The 24,365-nt window shown below is 45.0% G+C and overlaps 1 protein-coding gene across 5 annotated transcripts in view; it reads left to right on the top strand.

The window, feature by feature from the left end:
- Nucleotides 1-24,365, top strand: part of PLCH1 (phospholipase C eta 1) — a 134,263-nt gene that overhangs the window by 19,863 nt on the left and 90,035 nt on the right. For 4 of the 5 annotated variants that reach the window (XM_033150480.1, XM_033150482.1, XM_033150479.1 and 1 more), the window contains exon 2: nt 2,002-2,119. In XM_033150480.1, the coding sequence (XP_033006371.1) occupies nt 2,041-2,119 (79 nt within the window). In that variant the 5' untranslated portion in view covers nt 2,002-2,040. Of the gene's footprint in view, nt 1-2,001; nt 2,120-21,070; nt 21,300-24,365 lie in introns of those variants that run through there. The other variant, XM_033150481.1, reaches the window with a different exon arrangement.

Raw genomic sequence — 24,365 nt, 5'->3', positions numbered from 1 at the left:
ATCGTTTGTAGGATTAAAGAAGAGTTCTCAAAAATGAATTGAATGAGATTATGGGAACAAAGGAAGCCTTGTGGAGAGAAATCCAATGGTCAACTTCTTAATGAGTTATATGTTAGTCCCTGAAAATAATAGTGGCAATTGTTTGCTTTGTTTGGGGCCCTGGCTGCAAACAATGGACAAAACCATAGAAGCTGATGGAGGGTAATTGTGTGTGTGCGTTTTTTTTTAAATGGAGGTGGTTTCCTTCCCTTTTGGTACCAGTATCTTCAGCTTCACATAGATATTTCACTGCATTGGCCTTGTTCATGAGTTTGCTCATTATGCATTTTCATTGGAACTCTCACGAGTAGCTAGCAAAACACCTGCCCCTATGGTACGTCTGGAGGGAGGGCTTGTATATTGTACATGGTGTGGGGGAAAAGGGGATGCTTTGCATTTCCTTGTGGGATCTGGCTTTACACCGTCAGGGATAGAGCAGCCATAAGAGCATCTCTATGTGCAGTTATTCTTTCCATAGTTCATGCAAAGGGGAGAAACTGCAGAAGGATGCATTTGGGAACACCATTGGATTAGGGGCTAAATCTACCCCTTGTATCTCTGGAGCTGGCTTGGTTCTCCAAAGCTAAAGTTTTTAATAGCACCACTGTCACTTTTGCTTGCATAGCTCCATCCTGGATTCAATTCTGTGGTCACACTAAAATATAAAGCAGGCAAGTTGTAAAACTGAAGGCCAGAACAGAACCTTCTTGCACACTGAAAAGATAGGTCAGTCGGTAGAGCATGAGACTCTTAATCTTAGGGTTGTCGGTTCAAGCCTCACATTGAACGCAAAGATTCCTGCATTGCAGGGGGTTGGACTAGATGTTTCTTGTGGTCCCTTCCAACTCTACGATTCCATGATGTACCCATTGTTTTAAGGGTGGGGAACCTGTGGCCCCTGACATACCCTCCAACATTTCTCTGATGAATATAGGGACGTCCCATTCCACAATAATAATTTTACTGTTTATCCTCCACCCATCTGACTGGGCTTCCAACATATATAAAAAGATAATGAAACATTAAACTTTTTTTTAAAAAAACAAATCCCTATACAGGGCTGCCTTCAGACAACTCGGGGGGTGCATAACTCCACCCCCCAACATTTCTCCAATGAAAATGGGACTTCCTAAGGAAAAGTGGCCCTGCATGGCATAGCTCATACTGTAGCTCTCTGAGTTGTTCAAGCCCCTTCATCATGAGAAGGCAGTGATCCTCATTTGTCTCCTGAGAAATCTCTAAGTGGGTCAGGAAGCTACAGTTACAACTGGAAATGGAACAACTGTTTGATCCAGGGACCACCATTCGCTCCATAAGATGCACAGATATTTCCCCTTACTTTTTAGGAGGAGAAAAGTGCGTCTTATGGAGCGAAAAATACGGTAGTGCATGAAAGCTACCACAGCATGCAAGTACCTTTTGCTTTGATCTATAGGAAAAGATTGGAGAGCATCCATCACCACACCTAAAGGGCAGCAGGCTAGCTTACGAGGTGCAGGTGACATCATGCACACAGTTCTGTACTCAAAACACCCTGCCTCCTATTCTGCCAACAGAGACTGGCTACCTCCCTCCTCCCTCCCTCCGCTCAGTGGTGAGGCTGGCCTAGGCTGAGATTGGGTGAGAAAGCAATGAATACTTGAATACCTGCATTGTTAAACCCATATCCCTTGGCATGCAAACTGTTTCTCTTCCTGCTTTCCATGAGTGGGCGGTAATTGTGTGAAAGTGACCCTAAGCACCTTGATGATGGGCTAATTGCAGATAACTAGAAGTTGTCCAGCCCCAGCCAATAATTGCTGAAGCATTTTGAGTAAAGCAGGAATTGTAATTGTTTTTTAATATATGAGAAATAGTCCCTAAAGAATTCCTTTATTAGGACTAATATCACTGAATTGTTCTTCCTTTCAACTTAATAATTACCTTCACATTACCGGCACTTACGCCTCCTTAATTTTGCAGGAGAATTGTCTTTGATGCTGAGAAGAAACCCTCCTAAGGATGAGTTACTGGAACCTGGATAAGAGAACTTGTCTGCAGTACTGCAGGCATTTTTTGGTGGACAATGGAGTTTTTCATGGTAAGTGGCACCTTACCCCTCTTGCTTCTGCCGTCTCTTGTTTCTTACCTCCCTTTAAGTGTGGCTGAAATTACACAGTGGAGCCTACAAAACAGATGGTCCTTATCTACTTGCTGAGATCCAGTCTAAAGGCTGAATTTTATTCTGAGAAGTGGGGCTTTCTCACTCGCTGGTTTGTTAACACTTTCGTACGCTTTTAGCGGAAGGGGAACCAACCTTTGGGAGCAAAGCAAAATCGGCTATGCAAGTGTGAGGTAGATAGGGACCCAGGTGGCACCGCGGGTTAAACCACAGAGTCTAGGGCTTGCTGATCAGAAGGTCGGCAGTTCGAATCCCTGCCACGGGGTGAGCTCCCGTTGCTCGGTCCCAGCTCCTGCCCACCTAGCAGTTCAAAAGCACGTCAAAGTGCAAGTAGATTAATAGGTACCGCTCCGGTGGGAAGGTAAACGGTGTTTCCGTGCGCTGCTCTGGTTCACCAGAAGCGGCTTTGTCATGCTGGTCACATGACCCGGAAGTTCTCTGCGGACAAACGGCGGCTCCCTTGGCCTATAGAGCGAGATGAGCACCGCAACCCCAGAGTCGGACACGACTGGACCTGATGGTCAGGGGTCCCTTTACCTTTACCTTTACTAAGTGTCAGGTGCCTTGTAGATATCATCACGCTGTCATTCTGATAGTTGCACTTTGAAGTCGGAATCTGATATTTTGGGTGTGTCCTGACCTATCCTGCACAAGAAGTATGCATGCACACGAAAGCTTATACCAAGAACAAACTTAGTTGGTCTCTAAGGTGCTACTGGAAGGAATTTATTATTGCTTTTTATTTTGTTTTGACTACGGCAGACCAACACGGCTACCTACTTGTAACTGTTCCCAGACTAATGTGTGGGTCAGAACATACTGTAGTTATCCTTTTGGATTTTGGACTTTTCTGAATTTTGCAATGCAGTTCTAAGCTTATGAAAAAAAAAAACCTGTCAAAAACTGTTTAGAAATGTGGCTTTTGTGCGCAAATGCATTACAAAAATGTATTGAAATGCAAACTTTTGTCTTGATTTTTTTTTTAAAATGCAGATTAACACAGAAGTAGGAAGGAATGGCTTTGGTTGCTGTTGTTGTTGTTATTAATTTGTTAATCACCTTCTAACCAGTTACCTCAGGGGATGTGAGGGAGAGGAAAGCCAAGGCTTATATTATCCCCTTCCACCCCCAACCCCACATAAAGTGTGATTTGCAACCATTCGCTTGAGCTTTAACCACTGAAATCCTACACTGGGGGGCAGTATTGGACTTAAAACAGAAGAATGTCATTCCTTCACATATTCTCAAACCACCTTGTAAAAGCATAACAAATTATATATAATTAGATTTCTCTTGTCTGGAGACATTATTAAACACAGCGACTTGCAATTTTGCAGCAGTTTTTCAATAAAAGAGGTATAAAATGGCATTTCTGTGTCTAATATTAAAATGAGAATTTTAATATTTATGACTGCTTTTTCAATGGGTGGCGAGTTTTGGACCCCTTCTCCCAGTAGAAGCTGCCCAAGTCCCTTGCAGCATATAGGGGTGTCTCTGAATGCACATTCAGTGCTGCTGCTGCTGCTGCTGCTGCTGCTGCTGCTGCTGCAGTTTTATTCGTCTGCTCCTGCCCTTTCTTGCCTGCTATGAACCAGAAGAAATGGGGGTGGGTCCTTGACTTAACTCTATACACCAGGGGTTGCCAACTCCCAAGAGACTGCGATCTACTCACAGGGTTAAAAACTGGCCGTGATCTACCCCCTTTTTGGGTATTCAGATCAAAGTTGTTGAGCTTCTTTTAGGAAGGAGGAAGGCCCGTTTTTAGGGGTTCAGGTCAAAGATGTTGAGCTTGTTTGACAGAGGAGGAAAGCCCCACTTTTTGGGGGGTGCAAGGCAAAAATGTTGAGCTTTTTTTTAGGGTAGCCAAAGTTGTTGAGCTTCTTTGGGGGGAGCCAGTGATCTACCACAGACGTCCAGTGATCTACTGGTAGATCACGATCTACCTGTTGGACGTGTCTGCTATACACCTTCTCAGGCTCGGTGCCCATTATCTGCATCAGCCAAGGGCCCAACAACCTTTGGCCAGAAATGCTGAAGTATCCAGCCTCAACTGGCAGAAGCCAAAAGACCACCAGAGAACCGGGCTTTGCTCCTCTTGCTATGACCAGGTGTGCTTTCCACAAGGAAATGTGGAAATTCCAAAGGGTGGAACTCCTTGATATTAGCATCTGATTTGGTTTCAAGATTCAAAATTACCATTTTAACACCCTATAAGTATAATCCTATTCTACAATGCTAATGACTTCCCGCTCACCACCCTCAATGTTTATAATTGTAATTGCATATAATTGCATTTTAAAGTGCCCTCATATTGAGTTTCATCCTCTTCATCAGGTTTCTTACCTGCTATTTCCACCCCGCTGTGGACTTCATATATAAAGAGTTGCTTTTAAAATAAGTTGGAATTCAACAACACCTGAAGGGCGTCACATGGATACCCCTGGTTTAGTGTGATATGTGAATATGGCCTGTATCTCTTTAGTTCAGCTGAAGTATTCCCGAGGAGAGGAGAGGCTATTTGTATTAATTTTCATTTCTGCCTGACCGACTCTGTGTCTGTTCTACAGAAGTTACCTGGTTTGATGCAAATTTTGATGCAAATGTGAAAAGGACTGAAAAGCCAATATTCATGTTTTTTGTTGTTTTTCTAAAGCTAGAATTACAATTAGCATGAATTAATTTAAATTCTTATCATACTGGAAACACAATATTCACCAGGTTAGTGTTGTGAAGTTGAGAATCCTGGAGATAATATTGATTAGCATCTCTCATATATTTATTTTTGTGAACAAAATATGAAATATAGCACTAGGCAATGATTTTATCCTGCCTCTTCATTATGCTTGGTTCAAAAATTAATCCATGTTCCAGGAGCTGAGGTCCCCCCCTCCCCCAGGAATAATCTGATTAAAGATAGCAACATTTTGTGTGTGTTTGCCTTGGCTTCTTGCCTGTAGGAGCTGCTACTAGGTGTGACTGCAAGTAAGGACTCGGAAACCTAGGAACCAAGTCAGTCCTCCTGGTCTTGTTGTTGTTGTTCAGTCGTTCAGTCGTGTCCGACTCTTCGTGACCCCATGGACCAGAGCACGCCAGGCACGCCTATCCTTCACTGCCTCCCGCAGTTTGGCCAAACTCATGTTAGTAGCTTCGAGAACACTGTCCAACCATCTTATCCTCTGTTGTCCCCTTCTCCTTGTGCCCCCCCATCTTTCCCAACATCAGGGTCTTTTCCAGGGAGTCTTCTCTTCTCATGAGGTGGCCAAAGTACTGGAGCCTCAACTTCAACGTCTAGGCTGCTAGCCTCAACGTCTAGGCTGCTACTAATCTCCAGATCATTATTTTTATTATTTCATTTTTTATTTATTGCATTTCTGTACTGTGGCTCACAGGGTGGTTTACAATATAAAAACACAAGGATACATAATAACAAACAAAAACAATACCCCTTCATGGTTTAAAAGGCCATAGATTGTTTCATTAGCCAAAGACCTGGGAGAAAAATGAATGTTTTGCCTGGGTTCTAAAGATATGTAATGAAGGCTCCAGGCGAGCCTCCCTGGGGAGAGCATTCCACAAATGGGGAGCCACTGCAGAAAAGGCCTGTTCTTGTGTTACCACCCTCTGGACCAGGCATAGGCAAACTCGGCCCACCACATGTTTTGGGACTACAACTCCCATCATCTCTGACCACTGTTAGCTAGGGATGATGGGAGTCGTAGTCCCAAAACATCTGGAGGGCCGAGTTTGCCTATGCCTGAGTCTGGACCTCTTGCAGAGGTGGCTGGTTTCTGCCCCTTCCACTGCTGGTATGTGTGGCCCCCTACATCTTAACTTGGAGAGAATGTGGCCCTCAAATGAAAACATCTTACCTATCTCTGCTTTATTTAGGATTTAAATTTTGTCAATTATAGCCTTTTACTGTTTTTAGATTAGCCTTATAATATTTGCTTGATTTGCTTACCGGTATTTCTACAGTCTTAGGAATATTAGGGTCATTCAATTCCCTAAGCAGAAAGCAGACACAACATGTTCAATGAACAGCTCCTTTTCTTTGCTCAGTTCCAAGAAGAGCCCACTCCCCTTTTTAGTGTTAGTTACAGGTGGGTAGCCGTGTTGGTCTGCCATAGTCGAAACAAAATCGGAAATTCTTTCCAGTAGCACCTTAGAGACCAACTGAGTTTGTTCTTGAAGAAGTGTGCCTGCACACGAAAGCTCATACCAAGAACAAACTCAGTTGGTGCTACTGGAAAGAATTTCCTTTTTAGTGTTATTATTCCTGGTTTGGAGGGAATTATTCTTCCCCCTCTCTTTTGATGCCTGTCTGAAGCATACAACTCCTTGTTTAAAACTGCATTTAATAGCAGTGGATCCACTTTGCCGTATGAAATCTGTTCCTTTCCTCTCTACCTTGGAGACCTTGGTCTTAAGAATGAATTGAGTGGTGTTAGAATCCTGTCATGTTAGATGAGTCTGGCTCACAGAGAAATCTATCCCTTGCTTTCTTGCTTAGTGCTGTTAATTTGGTTATGTTAAGAGTATCGGATCGTAATTTTCCCACTGTGCTTACTGTGATAAAGTCATAATTGGACATGTAGCATAGGGAACCTCCTTGCAGTCTCAGCAGGAAATGAAACATGTGAGGACTGATTCATTTTAAATCCCAGCAAAGGAATAGCAGAACAATGCCCAATGACTAATGATGGTTCTTAGGCCCGGCGTGGTGGTCGTAAAAACCCCCACCTACGTGCCAATTTCACACAGTAACTAGCAGCTGAATGTACAAATCATGCAAGATGGCATGATATATGTGTCTCTGAACATAAAAAGCTCTCTACAGGATCACACCCAAAGCCTATCTATGCCATGGTCACACATTACATTTAAAACACCTCTTTAAGCAGCCATGACTTCTTCCAAAGGATTCTGGGAACCGTAGTTTATGAAGGGTGCTGAGAGTTGCTAGGAGGTACCTGGTCCTCTTACGAAGCTACGATTCCCAGAGTTTCCTGGGAAGAGGGATTGATGGTCAAAGCTTGTAGCTCTTGGCCATAAGGTTTTTGAAGTTCAGCTTGTGAGATTTGAAAGTCTGGGCATGATTATATAGGATTTTCAGGCACATAGTTCCGATTATGAGATTACCGGTACTTTGGGGATTCCTTTCTGCAGTGACTTCTCTGCAGAGGATCTCTTGCGCATTGCAGAGGATTTTGGGGGGAAGGGGGTGTTCTTGGGAACGGTGTGAAGGTGGATAATGCAATAGAAATAATAATAGGGAGACTCCTATTGCTGGACCTCTCCTCTTGATGTGCCCCATATCCTCATAGAAATGTGGAAGGTTGCATTTTGATTTCCTGTCTGCATTTTGATTTCCTGATCTTCAGGGCAGGGAGATAAAAGGTGTTCATCAGTAGGTGATGAGCCACCTGGCAGAAAGTCACCCCCAGGACTCAGTACAGCAGACAGGAAACCAGAAGGCCCTGAGTGGAGAACAAGAATAGTGAGGAATCCAGTGGGAGAGATTTGGGAAGTGAGAACTGGGGTGGGTTTGTCTGCAGGACAGACAGGTATCTGCAGAAGAGAGTCTTGCCTAGTGTGGTCTGCAGAAGGGAGTTGAGTGGGAAAATGTTTTGCAATAACTGCTGGTAAGTGGAATGTTGGCACCAGACTGAGACTGGAGATTAGGAATGGCTGGATTTCTCTGCTGTGTTCTCCTTTCCGCAGAGGGGAGTTGCTCCATCCCTTTCACCAGCTCGGTTGCCTTCTTCTGAACCTTCCCCAACTCCACGATATCCTTTCTTCAGGTGAGGTGGCCGGAACTTCACATAGTACTCTCAGTGCAGTCGCACCATAGATTTGCATAAAGGCATTATGAGATGACCAGCTTTATTTTCAATTCAAAGTCACCCTCCGACTGTGAGACACTAACCACCCCTTGGACCAACTTTCCAGGTCCTCAAGCAGAAATCTTTCCCTTCTCCTGTCACTTTATTCCAGGGGTCAGCAAACTTTTTCTGCTGTGGGCCGGTCCACCGTCCCTCAGACCATGTGGTGGGCTGGACTATATTTTGAAAATAATAATAATGAATTCCTGTGCCCCACAAATAACCCAGAGATGCATTTTAAATAAAAGGACACACTCTACTCATGTAAAAACACGCTGATTCCCGGACCGTCCGTGGGCCGGATTGAGAAGGCGATTGGTAGCTTTAGGTTGACTACCCCTGTTTTATTCCATTTCACTGGAAATGCCCAGAATTGAACTTAGGAGGTTTTTCTTTCTTCTTTTTGCATGCAAAGCTTGTGCAAGGCTTACTCTCTTTTCCTGCATCTGTGTATTGCAGTGGGATAATTGGTAGTGTTGGACCAAGGTGTCATTCGAAGAGGCTTTTCTGGCATTATCAATCTTCTCACTGAGACTGAGGATACCCTCCCAAATTCTAAGCAATAAACACTCCTGAGTGCAGCCAGTAGAGGTCGGCAGGCATCTCTCTATGCGTTTAGGAAGCTCATTTCTGCTACGTGGAAACTCTGCCTGAGCAGCGAATAGGCATTCTGTGCATGTTAAACCCGACCACTTTCATGACTCAAAACTTGCCTGAGGGTTCCTTGTCCTTTTCTAATGTTATTAGGAAAAACTGTTAATAGCTTTATTTGCATGATATTAATATTCTCATCTGCTTATGTCAGAAATTCCTTGTCACAAACGTTCAGGCTAATGTTGATGATGTCTGGTACTCCAGGGAGACTCTTGAGTGCCCCAAAGCTAAAAATGCCATACATACATACATACATAATCAGAGAGAGGGGGAGGGAGAGATCAGAGCTCAGATTAGATCAAGTGTTATTATTCTTTGCTGGTACTTTTCTAGTGGGAATCTTTAACTTGTAGCATGGAGGAAGGAAGGAAGAAAATAGCCATTTGGATTAGATGTGCCAGAGGAATGACAAATTTATAGGCTACTCCAGGACTGAGTCTCTGGACACGCGCAAAATATTCTAGGATCAACAGATTTAAAAGGGGAGTTAAAATGCATTCATGTACCCCAAAAAAACCAAGCATGGAAACGCTAAACTTAGAGCTCCTATTTTAGTACTGGCACAATGCAAGGAATATATATTTGATTTGAACCAACCCTAGTGAGTTTTAGGTGCATTTCAGAGACACATCTGTTCACTCAGGTAGATATCCCACACTTCTGAAGGCGTTTTCTGAGTGTGTCCTGCTGATTAGGAATGTCAGTGTACCCCCTTCCTTGTTTGCACCTCATGCGTCCTTTTTGAACACCTGAAGCGGGCTTTAGAGTGCCTGCCTGTTCCCTGTGCAATTCTGTTTGGTGGTGGGGAGATGACCCTTCTCCCTGGACTGTAGTGACCTGAGGTCCCTGTGTTTTTCACAGGTGTCTTCTGAACCATGGCATTGACATATTAATGGAGCAGCGGCGGTGGATTTAGACAATAATGCCAACCCGTTCTGCTTCATTAGCTGTTCTGCAGTGCTTCCCCGGTGTTTGTGTATTATTGCTATCTAGAGGGGAACTTTGGCCCTTTAGGGCTCACCCACATTCCCCTTTGCCTGGCTGCTTTCCTTCAGGGAAACCTGCAGTTTAGTGCTGAATCGGAACAAATGGCAATTGGGGTTTCTGCAGTGGCTCTTCTCCACTCTTGCGTCATATGCAGAAGTCAGCTTTTCCCTTGTTTGGTTCCACCTTCACTGAGCTGGCTTGCCTTCCTGCACATTTGTCCAGTCTAGGAGAGCCAAACTATGGCTAGCAGAGGCAGTGTGAATGTGCGGGCTCCCAGAGAGGAACTAACAGCTGCCTTTTTCCTCCACATTTTATAATCATACCTCTTGTTGCGTCCGCTTCAGGTTATGTCTTTTCAAGTTGCTTCCCGTGACAACCTGGAAGTACCGGAACGGGTTACTTTCGGGTTCACTTCTTGCACATGTGCAGAAGCATTAAATCACGCTGTGGGCATGTGGCACTTCTGGATGTGAATGCTTCAAGAGTTGCGGACGTGCCTCTGGGATGGATTACCGGTACGTCCACAACTCGAGGTTCCACTGTATTGCCATGGTGCTGTAAGCCAGCATTGGGCTTAGCATGTTCCCTGAACTTGGGCTGGTGGCTAAGCTCTGTCCCTGCTAACCATGAGCTTTAGCCAAGGGCTGTTCTTTCATACATATATAGTCCTTCTTTGCAGTCGGCTATCTGCATTCCGTTGTAAACGTGCTTCTGCCTGCTCTACGTTCTTGGGCTTATTCTTGTTTGTGGAGTTGGGGAACACCATGCAGACAGGTGCACGTTCAAAAGGATACATCATGCTTATTTTTAGCAGTAGATCTCTGGATACATGTCAGTGAAAAGCCACCCTGCGGCTGTATAACTATTGATCTCTGAACTGCTAATCCTACATCTCTTCATTTCTTAGAACTCTGTGCACGCTATGCTTTCTGGGGGGGTGGGGTGGGGGGGATGGCAGCCAGCATCCTGTCTTAGTTTATCCCAGTGTGTTTCTGAGCACAATTCAAAGTATTGGTGCTGACCATTAAAGCCCTAAATGGCCTCGGCCCACTATACCTGAAGGAGCGTCTCCACCCACATTGTTCGGCCCGGACACTGAGGTCCAACTCTGAGGGTCTTCTGGTGGTTCCCTCACTGCAAGAAGCAAAGTTACAGGGAACCAGCTAGAGGGCCTTCTTGGCATTGGCGTCTACCCTGTGGAATGCCTTCCCTTCAGATGTCAAGGAGATAAAGAACTGCACAACTTTTAGAATAGTATAGGGAAGTTTTTAATGTTTGACGTTTTATTATTTTGCTGGAAGCTGCCCAGAGTGGCTGGGGAAACCCGGACAGATGGGCGAAGTATAAATAAAATGATAAGAATAAGAATGACCCTGTTCATGTCCAACACAAAGCGGAAACATGCTTTAGCGTAAAAAGGTGAGTCAGTTCCAGGAGAGATTGCTGCAGCTTTGTTGCTGCTTGCTCCTTCTGCTGCTGGGCTGCTGTCATCCAAACCATGGTTTGCCTTAGCATATCATCCAGTGTTTCACTCGTCTAGACATGCTGCTGTAACTAAGTTTTGTTCTTCTTGTATATAGGTCATGGCTTGTCTCAAGCCCAGTTTCAGATGATATGCTAAGCAGGATTGGAGTAGGAGCAAAACGTTCATGATCTTCTCTCTTGGAACCTGGAGAAAACCCATCTGGGACGCTCATGATTTCAGTGTGTTTATTGACTTCTGCCTATATTATTCCATTTTGGGAAAAGCTTCCGGGGCTGTGCTTAGTGTTCCGTGGCCTTTCACGGGCTCGTTTTATAATATCTGAATTGGGTAATTTGGGTTGTAACACAATGCTTATATAATATTGTTTTTTTCTTCTTCCATACTTATTGTAGGAAAGCAAAGTTCTGCCCTCCACTAATCACTCTCTTTGGCAAAAAGTAGCAATTTTTCTATGACTTTGGATAGTGAAAGAGAAAGGCTGGCGAAGCAGAAAATTAAAATTATTGTGAGGCTGCAATTCTTAGCTTTAACAAGCCATGTACTCAGTGGTTTTTTTGGAAGGAACATTTTGTAAGGGGAGAGTGTTCACTGTGACTGTTTTGCTTAGGCCACTTGGCTACCTCACTGTGCTCTTCCTGCATTGCAGGGGCTGACTAGGTGACTTTGGGGTCCCTTCCAACTTCGGTGATAGTTTCTGCATCTATGTTATCAAGATTAGGCTTGGCATTTTATTTGCTGTCGGATCTTACTGATTTACCCATGACTGATTGAAGGGCTTTAGTGCTGTCTATAGAAGTAGCATCCCAAGATCTTTTAGCCACATCTTTTTCTCATCAAGTTGGGCCACTCTCCATCTGCTGTCAGCCTGCAGTCAATTGATACTTAAGCATTAATTTCTTACCTGCACCACACCATAAAGTCCCAGCAGATTACCACCATAGGAACATATGAAGCTGCCTTATAGCGACTTGGACCATTCATCTACCTAGCTAAGTATTTACATGGATGAGTAGCGGCTTTCCAGGATTTCAGACAGGGGTTTCTCCCGGCCGTACCTGGGAGACTGATATTCTGCATGCAAAACAAATGCTTTACCACTCGGCTACAGTCCTTTCCCCTATAAGGCAAGGGATGGCTTGTGCTCCCCAAATATAAAGCAATAATCCGTAAAGGAATTTATAGAGAATATAGGACAGTATTAGAATTGGTTAAAAAGTGCACAGTTGTCCTTTGGATATCCAAGGCCAGAGCCAACAGGTGTGCCTTCAGTGTGGGATGAAAGCTGTGCAATGAATATGCCAACTCTTCTCTGTGGGGAGCCAGTGCCACAGTTTATGGGATGCCACAGAGAACGCCCTCCTTTGGACTGCCAGCCCTGAACTTCTGAGGGTGGTGGAAGTACCAAGAGGGCCCCCCTCTGCCAATCTTCTCACACAAGATTTGTAGGCAAGGAGGCAGTCATCTTAACCATATTAAGGGACACACTCACTCATTTTGGTTTCCCAAACTACAGTATGGGTGGGTGGGATTTTATTCTTGACGAAAACGCTAATCTTGTCAGTGTTGACACAGCATCTTAAGAAAGTGTGGTCCAAAGGAACCATTTCATTTAGCATTTGATTTCTCCTAATGATCAAGGCTGAGAGAGAGCCAATTACGATTATCTCATGCAGACCGAAGCCTCTTTGTCCCCGGAGCATCTTGCCTTAATTTATGATTGATTGACCCTACAGAATGGTCAAGAAAGGCTTTCAAATATATCTGCTTAAACGCTGCCCTGGGATGCTCTGCAGAGTTTCCCACTGAATAGATTGGCTCTCTGTGCTGATGTTGGCAACAATTTGAGTGGAAAGCAGGCAATCCTGGAAGGACAGAGATGGCTCAGATTCAAGGTATGTCTAAGCCAAACCTGCCTGTTTGGACAGGTGTTGCAAAAAAGAAAAAAAGAGGATTGTCATTTTAGTTTCCCCTTTTCCTTTCTAGACAAACTAATTATAATCTCAGCGGCTTTCTTCATGGGTGCAGCTGCTTCATATTGACTGTGATTGACAGTCCTAGGGATCTGACATAAATCTTACATTTCAGCTCTAGGCTACTGTCCCCGTCCCCCGTTTGTTCAGGATGAATAAATGCTGCCGCCCTTTCTCCTTTTGTGTGGCACTATATGTAGCTTTTTATTTTTTCAACGCCTAAGCTTGGCTTTCTGTGCACCATCTTCTGTATCTGAAAGTGAAAACCATAGATTTGTAGCTCTGTTGCCGACATGACTTGGCACGACACATCCATTTGTGTGATAAGCAAAGTAGCATCTTTGGGGTGGTCAAATCAGTCTTTATTTCTGATCTGTGCCTCTTTCCCCCAGAAGTCAGTTCCCTCCTGTTTCTGTATTACTTTGGACCAGTCGTGATGGAGCATGCTAGCCAATTCCATAAGAGGCTCCATCGCCATCATCTAACAAGGTCAACAGAGAGGTAGAGTTATTCATGAACAGAGCCAGTGGGGTGGACTAGGACCCAGGAGACCATATAAGTCCCCATTTAGCCCTGAAGCTCATTGGTTGACCTTGGGCTGGTCACTGACTTTGAGCCTAACCCAGGGGTCTGCAACCTTTAAGATAAAAAGAGCCACTTGGACCCGTTTCCGAAGAGAAAAAAAAACTGGGAGCCGCAAAACCATTGCGGCCCACAAAAATATAAATACCCAGAAGCTCATAGCACAATTTAGACAGGTAATGAAGAGCAGGTAATGAAGGCAAAATGGCAAAATATCACGAAACACTCCCCCCCCCAGCCAAACAACAAGCACTGTATTAAAGGAACCGTCCGAACGCCTGACGCTGCAGGGGCAAATCAAGAAGGGGAAATCCAACCCCCCAGAATACTTCCGCCCCATGAACAGCACAAAAACCTCTTTCCCCCTTCTCTCATTGCACACTTTGTAAACCAAGAAAATCTTTTTTTTTTTTTTTTTAAAAAAAAAACCAATTTGGGAATCCAGTTGCGGTGAGGTAATAGCCCAGCTATTAAAGAACAATGTAGCTAATTCCAAGGCAACTGAATAACAAAGAGGCCACCGATTAAGCTGGCCTGGGGGAAAAAAGTCAAAGGGCAATTCTAAAATGCAGCAGGGTGACTTTTAAAACATGACGTTTTTTACCCACCAAAACTGGTGACCTCCAATATGTCCCCAAACCACTGCCCAACACGGATGCAAGTACAGGCTCCAAGCACTATAAACACCCAGAAGCTCATAGCACAATTTAGACAGGTAATGAAGAGCAGGTAATGAAGGCAAAATGGCAAAATATCACGAAATGCTCTCCCCCCCCCCAGCCAAACAACAAGCACTGTATTAAAGGAACCGTCTGAACGCCTGACGCTGCAGGGGCAAATCTAGAAGGGGAAATCCAACCCCCCAGAATACTTCCGCCCCATGAACAGCACAAATGCAACCCTAACAGTTTAGCAAACTTATGCAAAAGCACACAGCATTCACACTGCCCCAATCACTATTGGCCAGCAGAGGGGCTGGGCAAGGCAGCTGAGAGGGGCTGAAGCAGGGGGCTGATCACGTCCCCCCTGCAGGCGCGGGAAAACATTCCTTCAGAATGGATAAAACCCTTCTTTCAGTCCATGGGACTCCCGCTTCTAGGGGGCAGGGGGCTTCTAGGGGGGGCGCTGCCCCCTCCTGCCCCCCCATCGGTACGCCCATGCTCGGGCCCCTTCTCATCCCGTTGGGCCGCCCTTAGCTGAACAGCCGGGCTTCCTTTTCCTTCCCAGACTGCCACGTGTCCTGGAGCCAGGCCCTTCCACTTTTTTAAAGGAGGGCTTCCCCCTTGCCCGCCACCGCTGGCCCAGCCCGCAGCTGCCTCCTTACCTCGTCGAGTCGTCGCGCCTCGTCGAATCGCAGCAGCCAGCAGCTCCACCAGCAGCAGCCAAACACAAGCGCTGGGACAGGCGCCAAGGAGGGAAGCTGCTGCGGTCTGCTGCTGCGCCTTCGCTGGCACGAAATGAGGCACGCATGAGCAGCACAGCCGCCGGCAAGGTAGGGAAGTGGGTGGGTGCAGGCGGGCCAGCAGCGCGGCGCAGCGCCCCCTACATTTCAGCGCTAAACGCACCGGCCCTGCCCGGAGCCACAGCAAAGGTGCAAAAGAGCCACATGCGGCTCCGGAGCCGCAGGTTGCAGACCCCCGGCCTAACCTCCTTCACAGCATTGTTTTGAGGATAAAATGGAGACGAAGGGAGAACCATTTACACCACCACAAGCTCCTTGGTGGAAAAGTGGTATGTAGAGAAGAACGTGAGAGTCCGCTGGATCAGGCCAGTGGCCCATCTAGTCCAACACCTTGTTCTTACAGTGGGCAACCACATGTCTGTTGGAAACCAGGGAGCAGAACATGAGCACAAGAGCGTTCCACCCTCCTGTGGTTTTACAACAACTGGTGTTTGGAAGCTGCCTCTATGGTGTAGTCATAATCCATGAGCCAAGGTTCAAACTTGAAGGGCTGTGTGAAGGATGGTGGAACAGAGGAGCAGCAAGTGAATCTGAAATTGAGTGCTCTAAATAGTTACAAGATCTGGAAGTTAGTGGACAGGCAGACTAAGAGTGAGATGCAGAGATACCTAGAGGAATTAGGAAACCACTCATTGGTCTTTTTCTGGCCAGCTTCTCTAAGCCTGATAGTGGCTTTCATGGAGCCACCCAATGGTTTTGGGACTGAGTTGGAATTTAAACTGGAAGCTCCGTGTAACATCAGTATCTTTTCCAGAATCATGGCATTGCCTGATGACATGGAAGTAGCCTTCCGGATGCTGCTGGACTCTAATGCCCATCATCTCTAGCTAGCATGATGGGAGCTGTGGTCCATGAACACCTGTGAGGTCACAGGAAAATCCCTCGAACATGTGGCAGAAAACGCAAATGACACACAATGAAGGCTTTGGAACAAAAGTCTGTCATAAGTATATCCAAGTCTGTGCTCTATTCACCAACAGTTGATTATTCCAAAACTGTTCCTGGAAGCTTGTTTTACAATTTCATTAGGTCTGGTCTCCAAATTCTCCTTTTAAGTTAATTAGATGCAATGAATAGACGGGAAAAAACACAACCCCCAGCAACAAACCTCAGAACACAGCCGCTCTCTAATGCCAGTTTAATAACATAAGAGGTCCTGCTGGCACCTAGTTTATCATCCTGTTCTCACAGTGGCCAATCAGAGGCCTGTGGGAAGTTCACAAGTAGGACCTGAGGGCAACAGCAACTCTCCCTACTTTTGAGTCTCAGCAGCTAATATTCAGAGCTAAAGGACCCCTGGATGGTTAAGTCCACTCAAATTTGACTTTGGGGTTGCGGTGCTCATCTCGCTTCAGGCCGAGGGAGCTGGCCTTTGTCCACAGACAGCTTTCCGGGTCATGTAGCCAGCATGACTGAACCGCTTCTGGTGCAACAGAACACCATGACGGAAACCAGAGCGCATGGGAATGCCATTTAATTTCCTGCCACAGCGGTACCTATTTATCTACTTGCACTGGCGTGTTTTCAAATTGCTAGGTTGGCAGAATCTGGGACAGAGCAATGGTAGCTCACCCCGTCACGTTGATTTGAACTGCTGACCTTCCGATCAGCAAACCCCAAAGAGGCTCAGTGGTTTAGACCACAGCGCCACCTGTCCCCTGCAGTGTGGGCAGAACATAGCCACCATGTCTAGTAGCCACTGGTAGCCTTGCCCTCCATGAATTTGTCTAATTCTCCTTTAAAGCCATGCAGGTTGATGGCCATCGCTACATCTTGCAGGAAAACACAACAATTTATTATGGCATTGGGCTGCGGAAGAGAGCTGTGTCTGTGCTATGAGTAACAGACTTTGCATGTTAGCACAGCCAAGTCGATGTATGAATAATGGGTAGAAGAAGAAGAAGAAGAGTTTGGATTTGATATCCCGCTTTTCACTACCCGAAGGAGTCTTAAAGCGGCTAACATTCTCCCTTCCCTTCCTCCCCCACAACAAACACTCTGTGAGGTGAGTGGGGCTGAGAGACTTCAGAGAAGTGTGACTAGCCCAAGGTCACCCAGCAGCTGCATGTGGAGGAGTGGAGACGCGAACCCGGTTTCCCAGATAACGAGTCTACCACTCTTAACCACTACACCACACTGGTACTTCCTCTGACAGCAAGACACACGCAGACGTGGAAGATGCACATCCCTCCTAAGTGTGTTTTGCTTGTTAGTGCTTCTCATAGTATCAAGAGCCAACCGGAGATATAGAAGGTTGATTCAGATGCCCATTTTCCACATGGAGGACTACTTGTAAACTTAGCAAGCAACCAAATGGGGAATTGGTTCTCTGTAGTATCCAGACTCCTTTCTCAGGGCAATCTCTGCCTGTTTCTTGTGATTGGTTGTGGAGACACAGTAAAATTATCTTCGTTGCATCGCTTGAGACCAAAGTTTTGCAATGTGGTCTAGACTGCTGATGGGAGCGGACAGGATGTGATAGTTCTGCTAAAGCATTTGCTCTGGGTCAAGTTCAAGGATATTGCATTGATATATGTAGCTCTGAACAACCTAGGTCCTGCCCAGGGTACCTTAAGGACTACTTGAGAAGCTCATCTGGAACTCACCTGGAGGAGCAGGTTGTAGTCCCCCATGTTACAGAAGCCTGAATGGCCTCACCTAAAAGTTGGCTGTTTTGTGTTACCATGCTGTGTAATACTCTTTCAGCAGAAAGGTTCTCTTGATGAAGGAAGGAAAAAAATTTATCATAAGCAGGTGCTAACTTCACAAGTATTGCAATTATTTTTCTGGAAACTTCAGTTGCTCTGTTTAATCTGCTGGATATATTTACAAATTCAAGAGAGCTCTTGGCTTAGGAGAAGATTGTGATGTTCTGCACTCAGGAAAATTATGGCTGTAAAAGTCACAGGGAATGACTCTTTATGCCAGCATTTGTTCTTTGCAAGCAATTTCACTTAAAAACGAGAACTGCACAGGAGCACATTATGCCATAAAGTAGCAAAATGAAAAATAACTTCACTGAGATTTGCTTAGGGATGCTAAATGTTAAAGGCTGTGACATAATTGGCGTCTAATGCTGTGTAATTGAGAGGAATCTGATTATCTCGGGAGTAAAGGAGAGAGTGAGTTCAGCACAGTGATTTGCATTATTAATATTATTGTTACCAGCCCTTTGACAGCAGGCTGTAGGGTTGGTTACAACAATTTAAAATTCAGACATAAAAAAAGCTAAAATGAATTATCGTCACAGAAATAGGGTGGAGTCCTGAAAAACACACCTCATGTTTCAAAGGATAAAGAGGAGGGTTCTACAGCATTAGCTGAAAGTGAAGGTGCTGGACACATCTCTCTGGGGAGGGAATTCCACCACTTAGGGGCTGCCACAGTGAATGCTGCTTCTGTACCCCAACCCCAACTTCTGTACCAAATTTAGCCTAACCATGTGAGATCTGGCTGAGCTTCTATGAAAGGTCCATGGTGAGTTGGCAGGGGGTTGGACTGGATGGCCCTTGTGGTCTCTTCCAACTCTATGATTCTATGATTCTATGAGTTACCCAACCCAACCCAACCCAACCCAACCCAACCCAATCTCTTCCAGTTGTCTTAAACTGTTCTTTTAAAGGAGTTGGGCTTCATGAGTGCTTCCTTCTGAACTCTCCCCTTTGCATTAGGACCTTAGGAAGCTGCCTTATACTGAACCAGGCCAGTGGTCCACCCAGTAAATGTACTGTCTACTTTTACCGGCTGTGGTACCCCAGGATTTCAGTTGGGGTTCTCTCCCAGCCCTACCTGTAGATGCTGGGGATTGAACCTAGGACCTTCTGCATGCAAAGCAGATGCTCTGCCACTGAGCCATAGCTCTTCCCCATGGGACCTCAGTCTCAAAGGCAATGTTACTAGTTCTTGGGGAAACAGCAACAGGTGAGTGCTCTAACTATTGTGCATTACTTGTGGGCCTCTTGAAGGCATTTGGCACAGGAGGAAAAAGAATGCTAGACTAGGTGGAGCTTTGATTTGGTTCAACAGGGCTTTTCTGAGGGTCTCATTGGAAGCCACCAGGGCTGGATTGATTCCATGAGCTTCCAGTCATCTGTCACTAGGCTTTAGGTGCTGAGCTTGTGCAGTTTGACACATTGGCCAGGTCAGACATAGTCCTCCTTTGCTTAAGAAGGATGCGGTAGGGAGATTAATTCTGGGCTAGAGTTGAGGCCAAAGCAAATACTATGCACATTAAGAGTGCTGTTTAATAATATAAGGACATAAAAACCTCTCTGGAGCTCTTCAGATAAGACTCATTCAAGGCAAGTGGTGGTACTGGCAGGTAAGCTGTTTTTTTTTTTTGGGCCACCTTCATTCCTCAACCCCATCGTTCTGCATCAGACCAAAAATACCATAGGGACAGCAAGGATTTTTTTCCTGCTGGCAACTCACTTAGGTGCCAGGTGTCTCCAGTGAGGGTAGGCTGTAGATGGCCTTGTTGACAACCAACTGCTGACAGGCAGCTGGAGAAGAGTGTGTTTGCAGTATACTCCGCAGGCTTTCCTCCTCAGGTTTGCTGGCGCTTGATTGAAAGACAGAGGGAGCCTCTAGTTCTAGCTGGCTTTGCTGAAGGAGAGTCAGAATCTGCTGCTGTACTTGGTATAAATGCTGTGTAATATTCTTGGAAGGACTTGATTCTCTTGAGCAGTTTTACACTGAGGCAAGCCAGTGGACCATCTACTGCAGCCTCCTCTGGCAATGACTCCTAGCAGCAGAGATATATTTAACTGAAGATGTCAGAGGCTAAGCCTTGGCCCCTTAGCAGGGAGACCAGTGTGTTTCGGAAGTCATAATTGCTCAAACAATGCACAAGACACTAAGGGACTCTCCACCTGGAACTGCTGGTGGTTCTGTGCCTTTATCAACTGCATGCCTGATGAAGAGCCTGTTGTTAAGAGTGTTTGCCTAAGACCTGGGAGACCAAGGCTCTAGCTCCCACTCAGCCATGAAGCCATGAACCTTGGGCCACTCACTGCCTCTTAGCCTAACCTATGCAGGTGGTTGCCAGGATAAAATGGGGAGAGGGAAATTCATGTGTGCCACCTTGAGCTCCTTGGGGGAAAGGTGGGGTATAAAAATAATAAAATAAATGGCATGCAGAAATTCAACAGGTGCACACCTCCCCATTGCCCACACAGAAAGGGATATCTGTAGAATTTCAGTCTGCCATGCTCAGGGTTCGTAGACTCATTTAGGCAAAAAAAGGATGCTGAAGCTAATTATATGCTTGCATTTTTCATTTGTTTTAAGTTCAAAGCAAAGTGGGAGTACAGTCCAATTAACAATACTTTACAAGCCCTTCCTTTGTTAAAGAAAGTCTTGGAGGAGCTCATTGTGCTGTCTCTGTCTGCTTCCTTCCACTTCACAAATTCTCTCAGCTACAGATTTATTTATTTATTTCAGTGGTGTTCTGCTTGCTTTTCTTCAGCTTTCAGCTTGCGTCACTCCTCTGATTTCAAAACCCAAAAAACTGGGGGTGGGTTTTCTTTTCCGAGGTGCGAAGGATTTCCTCCATGACGTTTGAGAGACCTGCTTCTCACAGTGCTCTGTGCACATTTTGTGCCTTGAGGATTTGAATCATTTCACTGTGCATGCATGTCTCATACCCAAAGTGGTCCTGCATTTCTACAACAGCAGCTGCACAGAGCAGAGCCTTCCAGGCTTCCTCTCTGCCAGGGGATTTTTTTCTTCTTTCCCTCCCTACCTTCCAGTTTGGAGCAAAGTTAATATCCAGGATCACCTTTTGGATTTTTTTAAAAAATGATTCCAACTCTACGGTCCTATGATTCTTTGATTGCTAATCTTCCCAAATCCATGCTGCGGATAACATAGACTTCAACTTGTTTCGTAATGGACAGGATTGACAAAGTTCATGGATACTTCTAAGAATTGTGTTGCAAATATTCTATCCCCGGAGATGTGAATGAATTTGGGCTTCTGCTTCAAGGAGACTTCTGCTCTGCCTGCCAATAATGTATAACAATAACAGATTTAATGGCAGACCTCGAAGTATATAAAAATTTAAGCCCAGAGAAAGGTAAGGATGCCGTTCACATTCCTGTAAGTCTTTGGCAATCTCTTTTTGGATTTTAAGGTGCATTTCATCTCGGTGACTGTTAAATTACCATTTCTATGTTTTTGGGCATGGGCAGCTGGTTATTGCGAGATGACTGTCAGTATGATGGAATATTTTTAAGCCTGTTTTTCTCCACTCCCTTTTTATTTGATGTAGGATTGATTCAGAACATCTTCATGTGCAGGTAAAAGTCACTTCTGTTCATGCATGAAGGAGTCACCAATTTTCTTTCTCTGAAAAGCCTCTCCAGAGAATCAAAGGACCAGAGTACCGGGAAAAGTGTCAGTGTGGTTGGTAATGAGTGGGGGCTGCAGCCCAAGGGAGGGAGAAAGTGTCTCTTCTAGCTGAGATGATGATGATGATGATGATTATTATTATTATTATTATTACAGAGAATCTTTGGACTCAGCCCATTTGCAAACCTTTAAAAAATGATAGTTCTCTCTCTCTCTCCCCTCCAAACCTATGCTTTCTTATTGGCACTTTAAAATTATATCATCTGTTGTGCATCATCTTTGAATGAAGGTTGATTTCATGTCGCCCAAATGTATTCTGAATGAATTGTTCAACCAAACATTTTTCATGGGGTGGCATTGTTTATGGTGAAAAGTGGGTTAATTTTAAGCCTTACAAGTTGAAACAAGCTGCTTTCATATTTATAACGACCGGGTCAATCTGTCAAACACAAGGCGTCGTACATAAATATAGTTTGCCGTACATGACAACCTACATCGATCTTCCTTAGCGGTGGGAGAAGGTATTGAGTCTCGACCTATAAAAACCACAGTTTTTCTTTAGTGCGATAAGAGACAACATTTCTCCGTTTAATTTAGTAGATTGTAATGGGAACCGAATTATACAGGAAGCCTGGCTTCTCTTGATGCAAAGGGGGATTGTTGATGCCTCTTGAAAACAGAACTTTCCCGCTGCTCTGACCTTCCTCTGCACTTCCACCTGCCCAGTTTTTACCAAGTGCTCCTCCAGAGATACAGGATGGGTTGAAGGGTTTGAAAAAGCAGCTTGCTGCGGTGTGTGGGTGTGTGTGATTCACCTCAGGGGTTTTCTTTGTAGTGTTGCTATGATAAGTTCGCTGCAGCTTGTGCGGAGATAAGCGGTTCTGATTCCTTGCGGTACTAGGATGTCATGCATGGTTGTTAACTGACCGATAGTGGAAATTCTATAGTTTTTATGCAACATGTGACTGATGGATGTCGGTGGGTGCAGCACAGGTACTGCATCCCAGGTCCAATCTCAAGCACATCCAGTTGGCTACCAGGTCTGCAGAAGATTGCTTCGGAAGTCCTGCCAATTGGATTAGGGAGCACTAGGCTGAACTGCCCAGTAATCTGATTCTGTATGAGGAAAGTTTCTCTCTTTTTCCGCAGCCAATGTTCATCCTGGCTTTTCCTTGTTGATCATTCCTCCTGTTTTCCTTTCCTTTGCACCCTGATGTACCTTGTCTTGATCTTTCAGGCTACAAGGCTGAAGGCAGGGCTTGTGCATTTTAATTTTTGTGCAGAGCCTATCATATTTAGGGGCCTTGAAACGTCACCTCTTAATTAAATACGTGTATATATAGATTCAAAGAATCATAGAATTGTAGAGTTGGAAGGGATCCCAAGGGTCATCTGGTCCCCAACCCTATGCAACACAGGAATAATTATGCAAAATCTTCTTTTAAACTAGCCTGCTAAGAGTCTTAAGTCACCTGTGTTTCTGTGCTAGCTGCAGAGGAGAGGTTTTACCTTCTATGAAGCCAGAAAGGAAAATGCAGGCTCGTTTTTCTTTCTTTTTTTGCAGGTTGCAACAGCCCTGGTGTTACGTTATGATAAGATCACATGGAGGAGAAAAGTGGCTGGTCAGGTTCTCCTCTAGGATAGCGTGGTGTAGTGGTTGGAGTGCTGAACTAGGACCTGGAGACCAGGGTTCAAATCCCTGCTCAGCCGTGAAGCTTGCTGGATGACCTTGATCCAGTCACAATCTCTTAGCCTAGCCAGCCTCATGGGACTGTTGTGAAGATAAGAATGGGGAGGAAGAAAGCTTCAGGGTGTGATATAAATGCAGTGAAATAAAAAAGTATTAAAATAAGAAATAGGACGTGGTTCCCAAACGGTGGCCCATAGCGCGTTGGTGAAGAGCACTGGGAATTCAAATTCTGGAGGATTCGAATTGCAATACGATAAAATGCAATGTAAGAAACAAAAGTAAAAATTGCACAGCTCCTAGCACAGCACATTACAATTGCTGCAACAGGCAGAAGAATCCTTAAGTGGTCCGCTAAAACCTTCAGCAATTTTCGGAGCATCCCTGGGGGAAAATCAAGTTTGGGAATCAGCCGTCCTAGGAAATGCCTTTTGAATTTTTTGGAAAGTAATTTGAGGTAGCACTTCCTGGCCGGTCACACTTCTGGCATGCTGTTTAGAGCAGAGGCCAAATACACAAGAGGGTTTAGTTTATCTAGAGTTCCAGGAACTGTGTTTATATTTTTGGAGATCTCCCGTGTTTTGTATACAGAGCTTGGAGATTAATTTCATGCATATGCTGGAGCAGAAACGGGCAGTGTGCCAGTCCATCTGCCGTATGCGCAGTGTTTTATAAGGTAATGGATATGTGAATAAGAGTTTAATAATTGACAAGGATTAGCTTTGTAAAGGGCAGCTTTGCTAAAGTCCTTAAAGTAGCAGAGGGAGGAAGGGAGACCTAATTGGTTCGGCCTCAGCAGTTACTGTTTTACACGTACCAGACTTTGGCAGCTTAAAAAATTGTGTGCCTCCTGATAAAAACGCTTCAGACAAACATTTAATGTTGCAGTTGATTTACAGGTAATCTTTTTCTCTTGGACAACTGTGAAATAAGGGCCTATCCACATACCTTCAATATGATTTATGTGTCTCTGATTAACATAGCCTGTGTTCTCGCTACGGGAAGCTGTTTGCCTCTCAAAGACTAGGGCATGTTCACTCAACCCCTCGTGATCCACCCAACCACGAACCTGGCCCCTGTGCTTTTCAGTGATGCCACTCACGT

Source organism: Lacerta agilis, chromosome 5, assembly GCF_009819535.1.
Source record: "Lacerta agilis isolate rLacAgi1 chromosome 5, rLacAgi1.pri, whole genome shotgun sequence".
In the NCBI taxonomy this organism is placed as follows: Eukaryota; Metazoa; Chordata; class Lepidosauria; order Squamata; family Lacertidae; genus Lacerta; species Lacerta agilis.
The sequence above is the reverse complement of the archived record's forward strand: the minus strand, read 5'-3'. Positions and strand labels throughout refer to the sequence as shown.